Consider the following 19530-nt stretch of genomic DNA (forward strand, 5'->3'; position numbering starts at 1 on the left):
AAAAGATGAAAGGGACTCATACATACAACAGTATTTATAGCAGCTCTTTTTTCTTTTTTTTTTTGTAATCCATATTCAAATTTATTTATTTATTTTGTTTTCAATATTCATTTCCACAAGATTTTGAGTTACAAATTTTTTCCCTGTCTCTCCCCTACCCCCACCACAAGATAGTGAGACTACTGAATACTCCTTCCCCCAATCTGCTCTCTCTTATATCCTCCCCTATTCCCCCTAACTTTCTGGTAGAGCAAGATGGATTTCTACACCCCAGTGCCTGTATATCTTATTTCCCAGTTGCATGTAAAAAACAATTTTTTTTAACATTTGTTTTTAAAACTTTGATTTCCAGATTCTTTCCCTTCTTCTCTCCTCACTCAGCCCCACTGGGAAGACAAGCAATTCAATATAGGTTGTACATGTGTATTTATGTACATTTCCATAGTAGTTGTATTATGAAACACTAACTATATTTCCCTCCATCCTATCCTGCCCCCCACTTATTCTATTTTCTCTGTTGACCCTGTCCCTTTTCAAAAGTGTTTATAGCCCCTCTTTTTGTGGTAGCAAAGAATTGGAAATTGAGGGAGTGGCCATCAATTAGGAAATGACTGAACAAGTTATGGTACATGAATGTGATGGAGTACTGTTATGCTATAAGAAATGATAAAGGGGATGGTTTTGGAAAAACCTGGGAAGACTTATATGAACTGCTACAAAGTGAAGTGAGTAGAACCAGGAGAACAATGTATATAATGACAACATATGATAAATGACAACTTTGTGAAATTTAGAAACTGATTAGCATAATAACCAAATACAATTCCAGAGGACCCATGATGAAACATTCTATCTACCTTCAGATAGAAAGCTGATAGACTCAGAGTGCAGACTGAGGCAAATATGTGTGTGTATACACACATATATGTATATATGCTTAGTATCATCTTTTTAGTTGCATGTGTATATATGCATACACACATATATGCAAATGTAGGCCTTAATTTATATATGTTCATGCACATATGTATATTTATGGCACACACGTATGCAACACATATATGACAGAAAATTGTTTTGCTTGATTATACATGCTAGTAATGGGTTTTGTTTTTCTTGCTTTGTCAATGTGGAGTGAGTATGGGGAGGTGGGAGGGAGAGAATTTGGGACAATAAAATAAAATTGAATTAAAAATACATACTTGTGGAGCTGACTTTTTGTATCCAAGTATAAGACTTTCCATGTATCCCTAGTAAATTTCATCTTATTAAATTCAGCCCAGTGTTTTTGGCTTCTGACTTAGTCATCCAATATACTTACTATCTTTCTAAGTTTTGTTTCTTCTTCAAAATTTTTAAGTATGTCAACTATGCCATTATTAAAATATTTTATAAAAAATATCCAGGGTTCTTTTCTACTGTTCTCTCCCCTATCCCACCTATGAAGATCCTGTTCATTCTTTAGGACCCAGCTCGAGTCTCCCCCTCTTCCTCCCAATCCATTGAGCCAAAGGACCTGATCACACTTCCACCCTCCTCTCACACCTTTAGAACTTAGAATGCCTGGCGTTATTATTTTTTTGAGTCACCAAGGGGGTTAAATGACTTGTCCAGGGTCACACAGCTAGCTGATGTTATCATATAGGTTCATTGCTCAGTATGGTACAGTAGAAAGAGCACTGGGTTTAGAGGTCAGGAGATCCTGGATTTGAAAACAGTTTTTGTGTTTTTCTTTTCATGACTTTGGGCAAATCACTTAACCTCTGCTGCCCAGTCAAGGCCCCTTGCAGCTCCACATCTATGGCATTCTGACCTTTCCCTTAATAAACTTTCAACAAGGAAGTTCAATATCTGAGTTGCCCATCAGGTGGTATTTGGATCTATTGGGATCACCAGCCCACATTTTCTTTTGCATAAGGGGGAATCAGCCTTCCTAAAAGGCTATAGTATTTACACTGTTCATCATAGAATGCACCTGTAATGCCATCTAGATTGCCTCTCTGCACCCCATGCCATGCTACTGACTCCTTCCCCCTATCCTAAGCCCTCTGCTTCTGTGGCTACACCTAGAAGCTTGGCTCAAACCCTACTGGTCAGGTCAGGAATTAATCTAAGGGATGAAATGAAATCTTCATTTAACAAATATTACTCAAGATGCTAAAATATAAAGTCTACAGTCCATATACAGTTTATGGACTTTCTGTCCCCTTTCCCATTTTCTGTTTTCAACTCTCCATATTAATATATTCAAAGATTCGGCATACTGTGATGACATACTTTGTTTTTTTTTAAAAATTAATATGTTTATTTATTTTTAGTTTACAGCATTCAGTTCCACAGTCCCTTGAGTTTCAAATTTTCTCCCTCTTCTCTCCCCCCCACTCATGGCGGCATGCACTTAAATATAGGATCTACAAATATCTTCACATTAATCATTAGGATTACATGCTTTGTTGTACACAGCAGAACATGAAAGGAAATTATTAAGCAATCCTTTATGTAAGACCTCAGCTTCCAGCCATCTCCTGCACCTCCTCCTTCTCACCCTCTTAGATCTTCAGGTATGACTGGGGGTTTCCTGACCATATACATTTAGGAAAGGATTTACTTTATCATAGACCATTAAAAAAAAAAAAAAGGAAAAGTAGCATTTATAATAGATGGCAGTCTTTTCACTCAGCATCTTTTCCTGCCTCTGAATGGTCTTTCTTCCATGAAGGCTCCTGTCTCTGATCCACGATTTAGGATTTCAATGCTGTATAAGCACTGAATGCTTATATCTCTGGATGTAGCAGCATAAGCCCCCAAAGCCACAACTCCCTGTACCCTTAATGGCAACATGGAAGCCTGAATCCAAAGTCAGTGGAAAGAAGGGAAGAAGCCAGTTATAGACCTGAGTTTGAATTCTGACCTGTGTGACTTTGGGCAAGCTATTTTACCCCCATGAACCTCAGTTTCCTTATCTGTAAAATGAGGGGTTTGGACAAGATAGAGATTTTACATCGTTCCTTTGTGGCTTTTGGCTTGAGTCCACTTGGGATAGGACATTTTCCACTGTCATGGGACCATATACCAATAGCTGGAAGAGATCTCAAAGGCTATCTGCTGTAGCCCTCATTTTATAAATGAGGAAACTGAGTCCCAGGGAGGCTAAACTCAAGATCACAGAGGAAATGAAAAAATAACATTTTAAACCCTGAGTCAATACAATTTCCATTATCTCTGCTGTTTTCTCTAGAAAATTGGGGTGGCCTCACTTCCAGTGGGATGTCTCACACATTACGCTGTTTCCTGCTGTCATAACTTCCTGGACCCTTGGTTCCCTTTTGAGTATGAGGTGATACAGAAGCATCAGCTACAATGATAAGCATACCTTCTGTTTCCCTCAATAGAATGTAATGGCAGGAATTATTTTGTTTTGGTTTCTACAGCCCCGGCTCCTAACACGATTTTGTCATTGTTCAGTCATGTTTACATACACTCTGATGTAGGAGATCCTGAGAGACCAGGAAGTGAAACTTCCCTAAGCTTTGAACAGTCAGTCATGTATTCATTCATTTAACCAGTTTTTATTAGGCAAATACTGTGTGCTAGGGGCAGCTAGGTGGCGCCACAGTACACAGAGCACTGGGCCTGAAGTCAGGAAGACTCATCTTCCTGAGTTCAAATCTGATCTCACACACTTACTGCTGTTTGACCCTGAGCAAGTCGCTTAACCCTGTTTGCCTCAGTTTCCTCATCTGTAAAATGAGCTGGAGAAAGAAATGGCAAAACCAGTCCAGTATCCTTGCCAAGAAAACCCCACATGGGGTCATGAAGAATAGGACATGACTGAAATGAATGAACAACAACAAATAGTCAACAAAAACAAAATTGGCACATTGGCAGTGTCCAAAAGGTATTTGTCTTATTCTACATCGACTCCTTCACCTCTAAGAACATTGACAAGCTAGAGGGTCCAGAGAAGGGTGACCCAAATGGTAACAGGACTAGAGATGGTGTGATCAGAGGATTAGCTGAAGGAAATGGGGACTTTCAGACTGGAAAACAGGAGTCTTATGGGGACCATTGGTAGCTGTCTCCAGGTATACAAGATGCTGTCACATTCAAGAAGGTTTAGATAGCTTCTGTTTGGCCCCAGAGGGCAGAATTAGGAACAATGGGTGGAAATTTCAGAGTCAGGTTTAGGTTTCTTTCAAGGTAAAACTTTCTACTTATTAATGCTGTTCAAAAGTGAAATGGGCTGCCTTGAAAGGTAATGAGATCTCTATCTCTGGAGTTCTGCAAGCAAGGTGTGGAGTCCACTTGTCTGATTTGTTACAGAGGTGATCCCTGATCAGATCGTTGGGAGTACTTTGCCTGGGCCATCCCTCCCAGCTTGGAAATTCTACAGTTCTGTGAGCAGAATACTGACACCTTACATTTGCATATCCTTTCACAGTTTATAATGTGTTTCCAAATTATCCTCATTGTCAACCCTGTGAGACTATCAAGGCCAAGTGTATTTTTTTTTTGAGGCAGTCAGGGTTAGGTGACTTTTCCAGTCACACAGCTAGTGTATGAGTTTGGATTTGAACTCAGGTCCTCCTGACTTGAGGCTGCACCACCTAACTGCCCCACCAAGAACATTTTAAAGATAAAAGACAGACTAGGCAATTTGATTCCACATGATGTTAAAAGACCTAGGCAAAGTTTTGAAGTACATTGGGGAGAAAAAATGAACCAGGGTTGTATAGAATGAGATGCATTTTACAGATGAGGAGGTGGGGTCTCAGAGAAGTTAAAATGTGACAGGTGGCAGTAACCTGGGAAAATTAGCCGGCGTCTCTGGACACACTCTGGAAAACTGGGTCTCCCTGACCTTGCCCTTCACAAATTCCTGTACTGTACTGGATGTCAGACCTTCTCTTCCCAGAAGGGGGCAGCACATACCCATTATAGACTGTCAGCCTAGACTTCTCAGGAGCAGGAAATAGGCTGCTTCACTGAGAACCCTGCACCATCCACCAGGCCAAAGAGAGAGGACCTGAGTGAGAGCAGAGGAGAGGAGGATAGAGGATCTCGTGCCCAGGGATGTTGAAGGGTTCATCTCTCCACATCCGAACAACCATTTGCCAGGCCCTCAGGATCTACCTTTGAAATTCGCTCTCATGCAGTATGGTGAAGTGAGTTGAGTCAGAAGACCTGGGTTCGAACCCTGACCACTTACTTCTTATGTGACTTTGGCCAAGACTATCAACTTCCTGGACCTCAGTTTCCTTATCTGTAAAATGAAAAGATTGGACTAGGACTTTACTTAGGACTTGGAGCTCTAAATCTATGATTCTATGAGCCTTTCGATTCCCATTGCCATCATCCTAGTCCAGAGCCTTTGATTCAGCCTATTGTCACAGCCTCTGGTTTCCCTGCCTTCAGTTCCACCTTTTCCATCTAGGTGGCTAGATGGTATAGGAGCCCTGGACCTGGAGTTAGGAAGATCTGAGTTCAAATCTGCCCTAAGACACTTACTAGCCTGGGCAAGCCACTTAATACTAGCACTTATGATTAGATAATAGTATCCCAGGTATGGGGACCACAGCAGGCACCCCTGAGACCATACCCCTGGTCTTCCATCTTCCACCTCCCATGTCACGTCCTGATGTTGCTGTGAACATCTGGAGTGGTAATATTTGTAAAGCATTTATCACAGAGCCTGGTACACAGTAGTGCTAAATAAAGGCATGTTGCCTTTCGGTCAGACCATCCCACCACTTCCACTCACATGATCATCTCAGTCTCCACTTGGAAGCATTTGCCTATTGTCTGCTGAATATAATACAGACTCCTTCAAGGCCTTCCAAACTCTGGCTCCAGATGTAATTCCCATTAGTCCTCCCTTGCCTAACTTATGTTCTAGTGAGTATAAACTGCTGAACATTCCACACCCAGCCCCATCTTTCCTCAGGCTGCTCTTGGTGCTCAGCATGCCCTTTTCCTCTGTCTCTGACCTGTGAAAGGCTACCCTTCTTTCAACCTTAGATCCTGTTCTTAGATCAAATGCCACCTCCTCCACGAAGCTTTCTTGTATTTCCAGTAATGGTCATCACATTCTAGCGTGGATTACAATTGTGTATACCTGTTAAATCCCATGCTAAATTGAAGGGCTGAAATAAGCCCCCATAATCTCCCTCTTCCCCACTTTTATCCCCCAGTTAATGGTTGCTCCTTTTTCAGATAACCTTATGTTAACTAATCTGTGTATGGGTTGTATCCTCTCTCTTCCCTGGAATCTGAGCCCCTAGAGGGCAGATGCAGTTTTGTCTCTGGGTCCTCAGCCTTGCACAATGGCACACAGTAGGGGCTTGAATATTAATTAAGTAGGATCTCTGCATGCCCCCGGTGCCTGCTTGGCACAGTGTTCCCATGCACTCAATAAAACGCTTGTTGCTGAATTTAATAAGATGCACTGGGGGACTTGTAGTAGCTGCTTTCTCTAATGCCCTAGAGCTCAAGGTCTGGATCCCTCTCTAGCCTCAGCAGACCTCAGGGGCAAGGACTAGACTTTAGAACAAAATTGGAGGTGACTCCACTCTACCTCTACATCCTCTTCCAGGAAATGAAGTGGGGGATGTCCCATCCAGGGGTACTGGGGTTTATGGTGTCCAATGGCCTTGGCAGTTGTAGGGGTTATATCAGCTCAGTGGGTCACTTGCCTGCCCAGCTCTGGATTCCAAGGAAGCCATGGTTCTGCCTTCAAACTTCCCAAGACTATGTGGAATCTGGACCTTGTGCCCCTACTAATATGAATTCTTTTTCTTTTTTTGAGGGGAGATGGCAGTTGGAGAAGGCAATTGGGGTTAAGTGATTTGCCCAAGGTCACATGGCTAGTAAGTGTCAAGTGTCTGAGGCCAGATTTGAACTCAGGTCCTCCTGACTCCAGGGCTGGTGCTCTATTCACTTGGCCACCTAGCCACCTGATCTTTTTTAAACTTTTTTTTTTCTAATATGAATTCTTATTTGTGGTTCTGAAATGTTTGTGAAGCTGGACTTTTTCTTTTTTTTTTTGTCTCCCTCATTTTCAGAGTCCTCTCAGGACCACCTTCATCTCCTCAGATACTGATTTAGGGGATTTGGTTTTGAGGTTTTTTTCCCTGTTATTACTCATGGTAGAAAGAATATATACCTGAAAGGAACATTGGGGAAAGTTCTCTCAATGGTCAAAGAACTGAGTTTCATTTGTGTGGATCCTCCCTCTGGCCATGAAAGAGGACAACTTCTCTGTTACATCATGGATGGGCCAAAACAAACCAAAACATGGCCCTGTGGCCATCATAGTGAGGACCCTATCTGAACTTAGGTGGGCTGGTCCTCAGACAACATACAGAGCAGGCTAGACCCTAACTCACAACTCCTGCCCCAAGCTAGGTGATACAGTAGATAGAACACTGGGCCTCAAGTCAGGAAGACCTGAGTTTAAATCTTTCCTCAGACACCCTACTAGTTGTATAACACTGTGCAAGCTACTTAACCTCAGTTTCCCTATCTGTAAAATGGGGATAATAATAGCACCTACCTCCCAGGATTGTTGTGAGGATCAAATAAGAATATTTGGCAAGTGTATAGTACAGCATCAGGCACATAGTAGGTCCTCCATAAATGTTAGTTATTATCATTAAGCTTTCCAACTTGGTCAAACCTGTCAGAGCTTATTGTTCCATTGGGTCATCTTCATGGTAGAGAGCTGAAGTATCAGTGTAGGACTTTAGTAGAGTAATCAAATCCTCTCATTTTCTTGAGAAAGAACAGAGATTTTTAGATGTAGCCAGTGGCTAGTAGTAAGTGGTGGGGGGAAAGAGGAGGAGGTATGATAAAGATAAAGCTTGAATTGTATGGCCTCTGAGATCCTTCTGATTCCAAATCCAGTTAGTTGGGTCTTATAAACCATATTACCTTCAGCATGAGTAGCAGGAGTCGTGGCAGGGGTCCTGGGATCCCCCAGTGAGTCAATAAACATTTATTAAGTTCCTACTAGGCACTAGGTAGTGCGCTGAACACTGGGGAAACAAAAGGAAGAAAAAGACAGTCCCTATCCCCAAGGAACTCGCAATCTAAGGGAATTTACAAAAAGCAAACATATGTACAAACGTGGAATAAGTAGATAATTAAAAGAGGGAAAGTACTAGAACTAAGAGGGGTTAGGAAAGGCTTCCTGTATAAGATGGGACTGTAGGAAGCCAGGGAAGCCAGTGGGAGGAGATGAGGAGGGAGAGCATTCCAGGCATGGGGGACAGTCAGTGAAAATGCCTGGAGCTGAGAGATGGAGTGTCTTCTTCATTGAACAGCCAGGAAGTCAGTGTCTCTGGATTGAAGAGTATTGGTCAGGGAGTGAGGTGTAGAAGGCTGAAAAGGTACTAGGCAGCCAGGTTATGAAGGACTTTGAATGTCAAACAGAGCATTTTTTATTTGACTCTGGAGGTAATAGGGAACTATTTGGAGTTTATTGGGGTGATAGTGGTGACATGATCATACCTGTGCTTTAGGAAAATTGCTTTGGTAGCTGAATGGAGAGAGGACTGGAGTGATGAGAGACCGAAGGCAGAATTGCACCGTCATTCCCTTCCCACCCAATACCAATTACAACTGGACTAAGTTGGGGCGATTGAAAAGCAGCAATTGCTAGAAAAAGAATGCTCTAGTCAGCGTAGGCAGCTGTGACCTATCTTTGGGTGTTGGTTCCTACTTCTGCTCTGCAGCTTGGCAGTCTTGACCTTCATCAATCAATCAATCAATTAATCAATCAATTCCATGCCTTTTCCTTGGCTGTCTGCCGTGCCTAGAATACTCTCCCTTCTCACCTCTGCTTCCTGGTTTCATGCAAGAGTTGGTTCAAACCCCACTTTCAGGGGGAGGTCCTCTACCGCTAATGGCTTCTGTTTGAGATGACCTCCCTCTTATACTGTATATATCTTGTATGTACACAATTATTTGCATCTTCTTCTCCCCCATTGGCTCCTGGAGAACGATACTGTATTTTTTGTCAGAATTTAGCACAATGCCTAGCATGGAATAAATCTTACTAAACCCTTGTTAACTGGCTATTATGCCTCTCCTTAAGGTCAGGCACTATGTTACGTTACGGAGTTACACATACGAAAGAGAATGAATGAGAATCCCAAATCTGAAAGAGTTTATATCCTTTAGAGAAGATATATACATATATAGGTAAGAACAAAATAAATACAAAGAATGCCCAAAATCTTAGTGCATGCAGTATGAGGTATTGAGGACAATCGCATTAGGGAGGATGAGGAGGTGTCAGTAGAAACAAGGTGATGCTTGAACTGTCTTGAAGGAAGAGAGACAGACATCCTATGAAGCTGAGATTGAGAAGGCAGTGGATCCCAGGGATTGGGACCCAAAGCAGGCACTCCATTCTGGGTCTCATGGTTGCCACAGGGGCTCCCCCAATGGATGGGAAAGAGGTTACTGCATCTGTGCTCCTCCTAAGGGGTCCCCAAAAGATCTCGGAAATGAGTGGCAAGGGGAGAGAAAGCGGGCACAGGCAGAGGGCTCCTCATTCAGCTGGTGGTCCCAACCTCCCCCTCTTCTCCCGCCCATTCCCCATTCCCCATTCCTCAGGCCTTGGATGCCCCTTCGCACGTGCCATCCCCTGCCCTTAGTCCCCGCCCCCCTTCCCAATCTTCAGCCCCTCGTGGACCAGAGCAAAGAGAGGTTTTAGGACCCTGAGGCGGCGCCGCCCGAGCCGACAGCGGCAGCTCGGCCGCCCAGCTCCCTGCTCCCTCTTCAGCAGGTGATTCGGTTTCGGACGCCCCCACCCCACCGGCGGGCCATGGCTCCCCGGTGCCCCACGCTCCCATCCCTGGGGACCGGCCCCGGGGTCCGGGCTTCCTCTCGGGCCGCGCCCTGCCCCTCGGCCCCCGCCCTCTCTCTCGCCCGCCCCCCCGGGGCTGGGTGCGCAGTGAAATGCGGTTTGGCTTTGCGCGTAAAGGGAACGAGACCAGAAGTTAGGAGATCGCGGAGGGGGGAGCCGGCGCAGGCAGCCTCCGCCGCTTCCTGCCGCCCCCACCCCCTCCTCAGCCCCAGCCCTCGGGGCCCGGCCTGGACGCCCGCAGCCTGACTTCCTCCGCCCCGCCCGCCCGGCTGCGCTCCGCCGCTCCCCCGGGCCCGCCTGGACGGGACGCCCGCGGCGCCCAGGGTCCCCAGCTGCCAGCCGCCTGCCCCGGGCATCATGGACTGAGCGCAGGGGGCCTCCAAGACACCCATCCGCCAGAGCCCCTGCCCCCGGGCATCTCTGCAGGTCTGGAGCCCCCACCTGCCGGAAAGCTGGATTTCGGACCCTTGAGGCGTCTGGCGGGCTGGGTGGGCAGCACCATGGGCAACGCGGCGGGCAGCGGGGATCACCCCCCGGCCGCAGCCGCCCTGCCTCACAAGCAGCCTGCCGCCCCAAAGCAGCCGATGCCCGGGGCCGGAGAGCTGGAGGAGAGGTTTAGCCGCGTCCTGGTGAGTGCGCCCTGATGTGGGGGGTCCGGGGAGGGCGCTGGGGTCTCCTCCCCTCTCTTGCGCGGGGTTCTGTGGCCGCCAGGATATCAGTGACCTGGGGGGAGAGGGGTCCCTTGCGGGAGTGAGTCAGCGTCAAGGTCAGCCCTTGCCCTCGCTTCCCACCCTCACCCCCAAACTTTGTTTCCTCTCCCGACTTTTGACTCCATCACACTCCCCACCTGCTTTGCCTGGAGCACTGCAGGGTGGAGGGGACCTAATCCTTCCCTCCCACCCCACCCTCGCGCCCCCGCCCCCAGCCAGGTATCCATCCCTGTGTCTTGGTGCCTTTGAACGTGAGCAAGGTCCTAGCTTCTCTCCCTTTCGAACCCAGCTCCCTGACGTTAGGCAGGTCGGAGGAGATCAATGCCAGAAGCTAGCTTTGGGCTGGCGCCATGGGCTGCAAAGGGTTACATAGGGAGAAAGTCTTCAGATCTCCGACCCCGACACTGATATTACCCTCCTGGGAGCTGGCGTTCTAGCTGGGGTGTTTGTTCTCATTTATACTTGTCTGGGATCAGGTTGGGGCTGGTGGGTGTCCCGGGTTATTGGGCCTGGATCGGGGAGGAGTGGCTCTTCTTCCTCTCCCCCCATCCCCTCCATCTGAGAGGTTGGGAGCCTTTATCTAGGCCAGCTCCTCTCTGCCTTTGAAGGGATGAGGGTAGGAAGCAGACCCTGACTCTTAAGTCAGAAGGTGTCTGTAAGCACCTATCTGTGGTAGGGAAGCAGAGATAAGGGATGCCTTAGGGATAACGCTGGCAGCCAGGGATTGGCAGGGGGAGTGCTGAGTAGTAGAAAGGTAAGGAAAATTAGACTTTCCCTGGAAAGCTTGGGACCCAGAAATCTGGTAAAAGGAGATTGTGGGAGTGGGGTGGGGAGAGGAGAGACTCCAGAGAAGGAGCTAGCTGATCTACTCTCAGTTCTCCCTTTGCTTCCTCTGGACAGCAGTGTTGGGGCTGGAAGTAAGCAGACCTGGATTCTAGTCCCAGGTCTGCTGCTAGTTATGTGACCTTGGGTCTCAGTTTCCTCATCTGTTAAAAAAATTTTTTTTGTTTGTTTGGACATAAAGATCAAAGTGATTAAAAAAAAAAGAATACTGTATTTGAAGTCAGAGTCTGAACTTGAATGCTCCTTACTAACCTGTCTGACCTTGGACAAGAGTCATTTTGTCTCTGGAGCCCCAATTTCCTCTTATGATCTGTAAAATGAAGGTTGCTGCTAGATGACTTCCTTTCTAGGTCTAACTGTATAATCTCTGAGGTCCCTTCCAAGGGTGACATGATTCTCCAAGCTGACTTCTCCTAGGTCCTGTCTGAGCTGCCAATTGCTGGAGACCTGGCCTTCCTCTCCTCTCCCTGAGGGAATGGGATTGATGGGGGACTGAGGGAAGGAAGAAATGGGATTATGTCTGGATATAGTTGAGCTTGGGGTAGGATTTGTCAGTAATGTGGTTACCCCCTTCAGGGACTTAGCCTGTGACAGTCTACATGTGCTAATGCTTAGACCACAACCTACATGGACAGCTTCCCAAGAGTGCCTCGAAAGAAGCAGCTTACTTCAATGATCTTGAGTGTGTGTGTATATATATATGTACATATATATATATATATATGCATGTGTATATATATATATATGCCTTCAGTGTTTGACTTTCCTCATCTTTCTCTGCTCACATTCTTTCTGGACAAGAGGAAACTGAAAGGGCTGGGCCTAGGGGCTGTCAGGGTGAAACCAACCACTTTTAGATTATTGAGTATTTATTTGTAGATATGTGGTGGGGAGGGGATTGGAGTTGGATCTTCTGGAATTCCCAATTAACCCCAAATCTCTCAATGTTAATGCTGGGAGGCATCTCTTCTATTTCTTTTATAGCTTCTCCATTCATTCACTCAGTAATTGAGTATTTAATTTCTAAAGCTCTTTCCAGTAATAGTTCTTATTCTATAGTCCTGTGAGATCAGTGTTTCACACCTTTCCCTTCCCCATCCCTACCCCCATTTATCAACAAGTCATGGGATGGATCATTTAATTTCCCCCCCTCTTCTCCACAGTATTCTAGGGGAGTAGGATTATTGAGTAGGGATAAAGTCAGAAGCAGGGGAGGTCAGGAAGGAGAATTTCCCAGTGAATCCTGGGATGAGGAGAATAATCATGAGCTCACATCTATATAGTTCTTTTCTTAAGAAAAGAAAAGTAGGTAGGTACTGCAAAGTAGGTAGAAGTATTATGCTGCTTTTTACTAGGAAGTTAAGTGATTTGTCTGAGACCACACCCAAGTGCTAAGATCTCAGATTTAGGGCCAAGAGTAGTTTGAAACCTTCCAGTCTTGACCAACCTCCACCCCTTTTTAAAAAAATCTTTTGGTTTTACATCACCTATATTTTGGAATATATATCTCCTCTACCCAGCAACCATTCTTTGTAAACAAAGATTAAAAAAGAAAGAGGAAGAAAAGTCATTCAACAAATACGTCAACTGTCTCTGACATCTGGTACAATATTCCAAATCTACAGCTCCCCCCTTTGCAAAGCCTTATTTTCCCAACTCTTCTCCAGAGCCAAGTTTCAACTCCATTTAAAAAAAGGCATTGTAATTGATAACTTTTGTTTTTTACATTGCCTAGATTTTACCCCTGACCTCTCTCCTTCCCCTTCCAAAGAGCCATCCCCTTATCACAAAAAACAAAACAAAACATTTTTTCTTTAAAGAGGAAAAAGAGAAAAAAATTCAATAAAACTGATCAACACATTGGGAAAAAAAATCTTTGGTTTTGCAGATGAAGAAACAGTCCCAGGGAGGGAAATGACTTGCCAAAATCACATAACCAGTAAATGACTGAATTGGGACTTTAATTCAGGCCCTTTTGCTCCATATCTAATGCTTTTTGACAATGCCTTTCCAGGAACCAACAGCTGGTAATAACATTTGCTTCAACAGAGCTGGGGGTGGGGGAGGGTGGGACATAATCTTTTTTGAAAAAAAATTTTAATTGCTATATTTTGTTTTTGTATCATCCACATTTCCTTCTGTATTCCTCTCTTTACTCCATCCCAGAGAGTTGTAAAGTATGAAGAAAGAAAAAAAAGTTCTGCAAAACTAGACAACATATCAAAAAACTCTGAAGTTATATTCCATATCCCAGACTTAGAGCTGCCCCAAGGAATGTGGGTGATGGAGTAGATTGGAGGACCAAGTCTGGAATCAGGAAGACCTAAGGTCAAATGTGATCTCATACAGTTATTATCAGTGTGACCCTGGACAAGTCATTTAACCTTTGCTTGTCCCAGTTTCTTCATCTGTAAAATGGGGATCATAATAACATCTACTTTTCAGGGTTGTTGTGAGGATCAAATGAGATCCATTTGTCAAGCTCTTAGCACAGTGCCTGGCTCATAGTAGGCAACTGATAAATGCTTGTTCCCTTCTTTCTCACCCCCACACCTCATCAAAGGAGGGGGATAATTTTTCATATTTGGGGTCAAGCTGGACCACAGCATCTTATCCACACTAGTGATCCCCCTCTTCTTCTCCCTTTTACTCTAAATCACTCTTGTGCTGGCCCCCAAGGATCAGAAGTGGATCTTTTGGTAGCCTTAGTGACTGATCATGCAACTCACTACAGTGAAATTAAATCAAATGCCCTAAGTGGTGGAGAGCTGTATCATGGATCTTTCCAAACAATGAATGAACCAGAAATTATTAATGTTTGATATTAGTGTGATGCATTAGGATTTTATTGTCTGGATGTATTTGCCCGATTCTGTTTGTAAAACTTCTTTCAATGGTAAATGGAGCCAATTGCTGGATACACAGATTCACAGTGTGAAGCCTTAGATCCTTGTGGATGGTGGCAGTGGACGGTGGTAGCAGTGGAGAGAAATGTTAGTGATTGGAGAGATTATCCACCAACATATATTCTTCCTTGAGAGCCCCCCCTCCCCAAAATGGCAAGGGGTGAGTCAGAGTATAGTCTTATTGGTCATTATAGATACAGAATTCAGTTTGTTCAGTCATTTTTCAGTCATGTCCAACTTTTCCTAACTTCATTTGGAGGTTCTGTAGTTTTTTCCTGAGTTTTCTTGGCAAAGATACTGGAGTGGTTTGCCATTTCCTTCTCTAGCTCATTTTACAGATGAGGAAACTGAGGCAAACAGGGTTAAGTGGCTTGCCCAGGGTCACACAGCAGTAAGTGTCGGAGATCAGATTTGAACTCAGGAAGATGAGTCTTCCTGACTTCAGGCCTTGAACTCTATCCAATGTGCTACCTAGCTGCCCTGAAAGAAGAAAAATTATAGCTTATGTGTAACTTCTGTTGTTGTTATTCAGTCCAACTCTTCATGAACCTATTTTGTGGTTTTCTTGGCAAAGATACTGGAGTGGTTTGCCATTTCCTTCTCCAGCTAATTTTATATATGAGGAAACTGAGGCAAGCAGGGTTAAGTGACTTGCCCAGGGTCACTCAGACAGCTAGTGAGTGTCTGAGGCCAGAATAGACTTTAGTACTTTAGAGTGCTAAATAGAGGCATTATTGGTCCAACCCTCTCATTTTACAATTGAGGAAACTGAGGTACAGTATTGAGTGATTTGCCCAAAATCACACTGCTAGCAAGTCTGGACTTGAATGAAAACCCTCTGGGATTTCCTCTTGCAATGGCATCTGACTCCTAGAATTTCCCTGTATAATAGAATCTATAGGCCTCCAGACTGTCAGAAGTGGGAGGGACCAGAGATCTTTTCACACTTTTTGTAGTTGAGAAAACACCGAGGCTCTGAATGAAGAATTGACTAAGGTCACACAGCAAGCTAGTGAAACAGTTATGACTAAGGATGGTGGGAGTGGGGTGGAAGGATGAAGTCAGGACACAGACAGGAAAACCTAGGAGCCTGTAGAATAGTACAGATTAAATCTGTATAATGCCAGCTCCGTTCTTGTGGAGAGAATCCAGATCATGCAGTGATTGGAGATTCTCTCAGCATTTCTGCCGACCAGTGGGAGTAAGCAGCTTTTAGGGGTGACATGCAAGTTAAATTTACCTAGAGGGCTGTGCCCAGGTGCATTGTGAAGGGCCTATATACTGGCACTTGATGCTGGAATAGATGCTGTCTGATACTTGGTTTAAGATAAGCTTTTTGGGGTTTGGGGAGTAAGAGAAGATTTTTTTTTTTGGCTTTTTTGGAGGGCAATTGGGGTTAAGTGACTTGTCCAAGGTCACACGGCTAGTAAGTGTTAAGTGTCTGAGGCCAGATTTGAACTCAGGTCCTTCTGACTCCAGGGCCAGTCCTTTATTCACCATGCCACCTAGCCACCCCCCAACTTCTTTTCTACAGAGGGAAGGCAGGTCATTGGAAGGAAGCCAGCCCTTACAGTCACAAAACGTTAGGCATTCTTGAGGCAGGGAAGTAAGCATGTGAAAGATAAGGAAGTTATCTGAAGAAAAATAACCTGGTGGGTAGAGGTTTCTCTGTCCTTCACTTCCCTCTGTCTGTCCCCCCACCCCTTACTCCTCCCTTATCCTCCATGCCAGGTCAAGGCTACCTAGAGAGATTCTCACCATCCATCACATGGCCTGGCCAGAAAATCCAAATCCACAAAGAACGAGAAAAAAAATTATAACGAAAAATTGGCCATGAAGAAAAATTTAGAAAATAAGAGAGTGGGGGTAGGGAATAAACGTTAATTAAGTACTTAGTATATGCCAGAACTGTGTTAAAAGCTTTTGATTTCATTTGATCTTCACAACAATCCTGGGGGGTAGATGCTATTACAATTCTCATTTTACAGTTGAGAGAACTGTCAGACAGAGATTAAGTGACTTGCCCAGGTTCATCTGACCTCAGGCACTTGCTGGCTATGTGACCCTAGGCAAGTCACCCTGTTTTTCACCCTGTTTGCCTCAGTTTCCTCATCTGTAAAATGATCTGGAGAAGGAAATGGCAATGTCCACATTGGTCAATTCTCTTGTTCCCATTTTTCTCATGGACCGTTCTCACTCCCCTTCCCCTCTCCCAGACACTGGTCAGACTTCTTGAGGCACAATTCCAGCTAAGGCAGTGGAGAATTATCCCTTGGTGTGATAATGGAAAGATCATCTCAGCTCCAGCACTAACTACTGTTATTAACCCTGGGCAAATCATTCTTGGTTTCTTCATCTATAAAATGGGTCCCAGTGTAGTTTATATTGAGCTGGCCTAGTAAGATCTGGTTACAAGATTTACATTTGACACACACACATCATCTGTGTGATCCCAGGAAAGTTCCTTATGCCTTCAGTACTCCAGGCAACTAACTCTCTAAGATAATAAGTTACAGACAAGCTACTGATTTGCATTAATAGAGAGGTTTTCCCATACCAGGAGATCCCTAAACTGGTGAAACCACCATCTGGGGGAGTGATGCCCCCCCATTAATACTAATTATTAATTAATACGAATACCTATACTACCCGCCTCAGAGGGTTACTGTGAGAAAAACACTTTGTAAGCCTCAAAATGTTATATCTATTTGAGTTCCTCTTATCATCATCATTATTATTATTGCCATACAACCCAGAGATACCATCTTCTGCTTTCCTTAGTTCCATGTAACCTGTCTTCTGCCCTTCCAAGCCCCCTGTTCCTGTGTAGCTATGGGAAATAGTGCCTTCCCACCCTCAGTTGAGGGGGCTACCATCCCTAAGGCTACTTAGTGGGGTGCTGCTGTTTAAAATGTGGGGGAAGGGAAAGGAGGAACAGATTGCAGCATGGGGTTTCTGGCTGCTGCCTTGGCAACAGCGGCGGCCTGTACTGTTCCAAGGACTCCAGTGATTTTGAGGCTCCGTTTTTCTCTCTCCCCTCCTCACTCCTACCTGCACCCTCCTCCCAAAAGCAAAAAGTTGTGGTAGGGGATCTCCAAGGATTTCCCCACCTCTAACGTTTCTCAGTCTGCTCTAATGTGCTCATGTAAGTCTCCAGCCAAGCTCTGGTTCAGCACTGCATTGGGGGGGGGGGGTCCTAGCCCTTTCAGAAGCTGTCTGTTTGGCCCTGGGCAAATCACCTCCTCTTTCTTTACATGAGAAGATTGAGGTGTAAATGAAAAGAATGAGAAAAAAATTGAAACAAAAAATTAGCCATGGAGAAAAACTTAGAAAATAAGGGAGTGGGGATAGGGAATAAACATTTATTAAGGTACTTATTTCGTACCTACCTATTAAGTGCCAGGCACTGTGCTGAGTGTTTTACAAGTATGATTTCATTTGATACTCACATCAGTCCTGGGGGGATGGGGTGGTAGATGCTATTTTGATTCTCATTTTACAGTAAAGGAAACTAAGTCAGACAGAAAGTGACTTGCTCAGGTTCACATGGGTTGTAATTATTAGAGATAAAATTTGAATTCTGGTCTTTTGGACTCCAGGACTACCACTTTCTTGTCACCTAACTTGCAAGGGAGGGAATCCTTGCTTTCACCTTGCTTACAGAAGAGGGGGGGGGTACTATAGGTCTGTGAAATTGTATGTACTGTCAGATATGGTTGCTATTTTGTTTTTGCCAAACCCATTTTCCCCCTTTCTTTTAAATTCTGTAGCAAGGGGCAGTTTACTGGGTGGTAGGGGTAGGGATGGATTTGGAAATAAGAGGGATGTAAAAATAAAAGATCAATAAAAATAAAAAAATGTTTAAATGAGGGAGAGGAACTAAATGGTTTTTTAAGTCCCCTTCTGGCTCTAATGTTCTTGGTTACCCCTTAGGAAGAGGAAGGCCCTCAGGGAAGGAGGGAGAGATTGTTTATAAGTTTGTGCTCTCAGCTGTTGAACCTGGGGCTCGTCTGGGACTAAAGGTGGGGTTGGGGAGGGGGAATTCTAGCAGACATAGGCAGCACTCTGCCTCTGATTCCCAAAGGAAAGATCGCTGTCTCCACACATGTGGCTTTCTGGGCCTTTTGTTCTGTCCAGATGTAGTTTGTGGAGACTGCACATTAAGGATGGACACAGTCATCGTGGGGTGAAAAAGAGTAAGGGTCCACAGAGGCACCCTGTGGGATGGCAGAGAACACATGGTTTAGTGGAGAAAGGGATAGCCTTGAAGTCAGGAACACCTGAGTCCAAATCCAAGCTTGGACATTTACTAGCTGTTTGACCCTCTCAAGTCCCTTACCTCTTTGTCCTTCAATTTCCTCATGTATTAAATGAAGATTCTATTCTCAGTAACTTCTAAGGCCCCCATCTAGGTCTAACTGTGATCCTATGACCTGCTAGGGCAGTGGAGGTGAGAGCATATGTCTGTCAATGGATCATTTTAATTAGGCCTCACTATTTTTCTTTTCAAAACATTCTTCACCTCATTATCACCATCTCCTCACAAACTTTATTAATTATGATCATTAATTATAATGATTATCCCAAACTCAGAATATTATGAATTATTGATAGCATATGCTATCAATTATTAATAAACCATGATATAATAATAGGTAGTATATTTATATAGCGCTTTAAGGTTTGTAAAATGTTTTACAAATATTCTGTCCCTATAACAAGTAAGTATAATCAAGCAAAACAAATGAGTCCATTAGCTGTCTGAAAATGTATGTCCCATTATGTATCTGTATAGTTCATCACCTCTCTGTCAGGAAGTGGGAAGTATGCTTCATCATTAGAGTCATCTGGAGTCATGACTGGTCATTGCATTAATCAGAGTTCTGATCTTGTAAAACTGTTTTACTTAATGTGTGGTAGTCATTGTATACATTGTTCTCCTGGTTCTGTTTACTTTGCCATGTATCCATGTATCAGTTTGTATAAATCTTCCTAGGTTTCTCTTAATACTGTTCATTTTGACACTTCTTATGGGGCAATAATATTTCCTTCAACTCCATTCATATACCATAATTTGTTCAGTCATTCCCCATTTGATGGGCACCCAGTTTGTTCCCATTTCTTGCCTATAAAAAAAAAAGTATTACTCTAATTATCTTTGGGCTGATAGGTTCTTTTCTTCTGTCTTAAGCTCAATTGT

The 19530-nt window shown here is 44.2% G+C and overlaps 1 protein-coding gene across 4 annotated transcripts in view; it reads left to right on the forward strand.

Annotated features, from left to right (window-relative positions):
- Window positions 1-10203: 10203 nt before the first annotated feature.
- The window catches only part of FMNL1 (formin like 1), a 57720-nt gene continuing 48393 nt past the window's right edge, over window positions 10204-19530 (forward strand). For all 4 annotated transcript variants that reach the window (XM_069076182.1, XM_069076183.1, XM_069076185.1 and 1 more), the window contains exon 1: window positions 10204-10500. In XM_069076182.1, coding sequence (XP_068932283.1) covers window positions 10372-10500 — 129 coding nt within the window. In that variant the 5' untranslated portion in view covers window positions 10204-10371. The remainder of the gene's footprint in view (window positions 10501-19530) is intronic.

This window comes from Petaurus breviceps, unplaced genomic scaffold (assembly GCF_028583685.1).
Source record: "Petaurus breviceps papuanus isolate PSGF00001 unplaced genomic scaffold, PetGlider_PUasm1.0 90925, whole genome shotgun sequence".
NCBI lineage: Eukaryota > Metazoa > Chordata > Mammalia > Diprotodontia > Petauridae > Petaurus > Petaurus breviceps.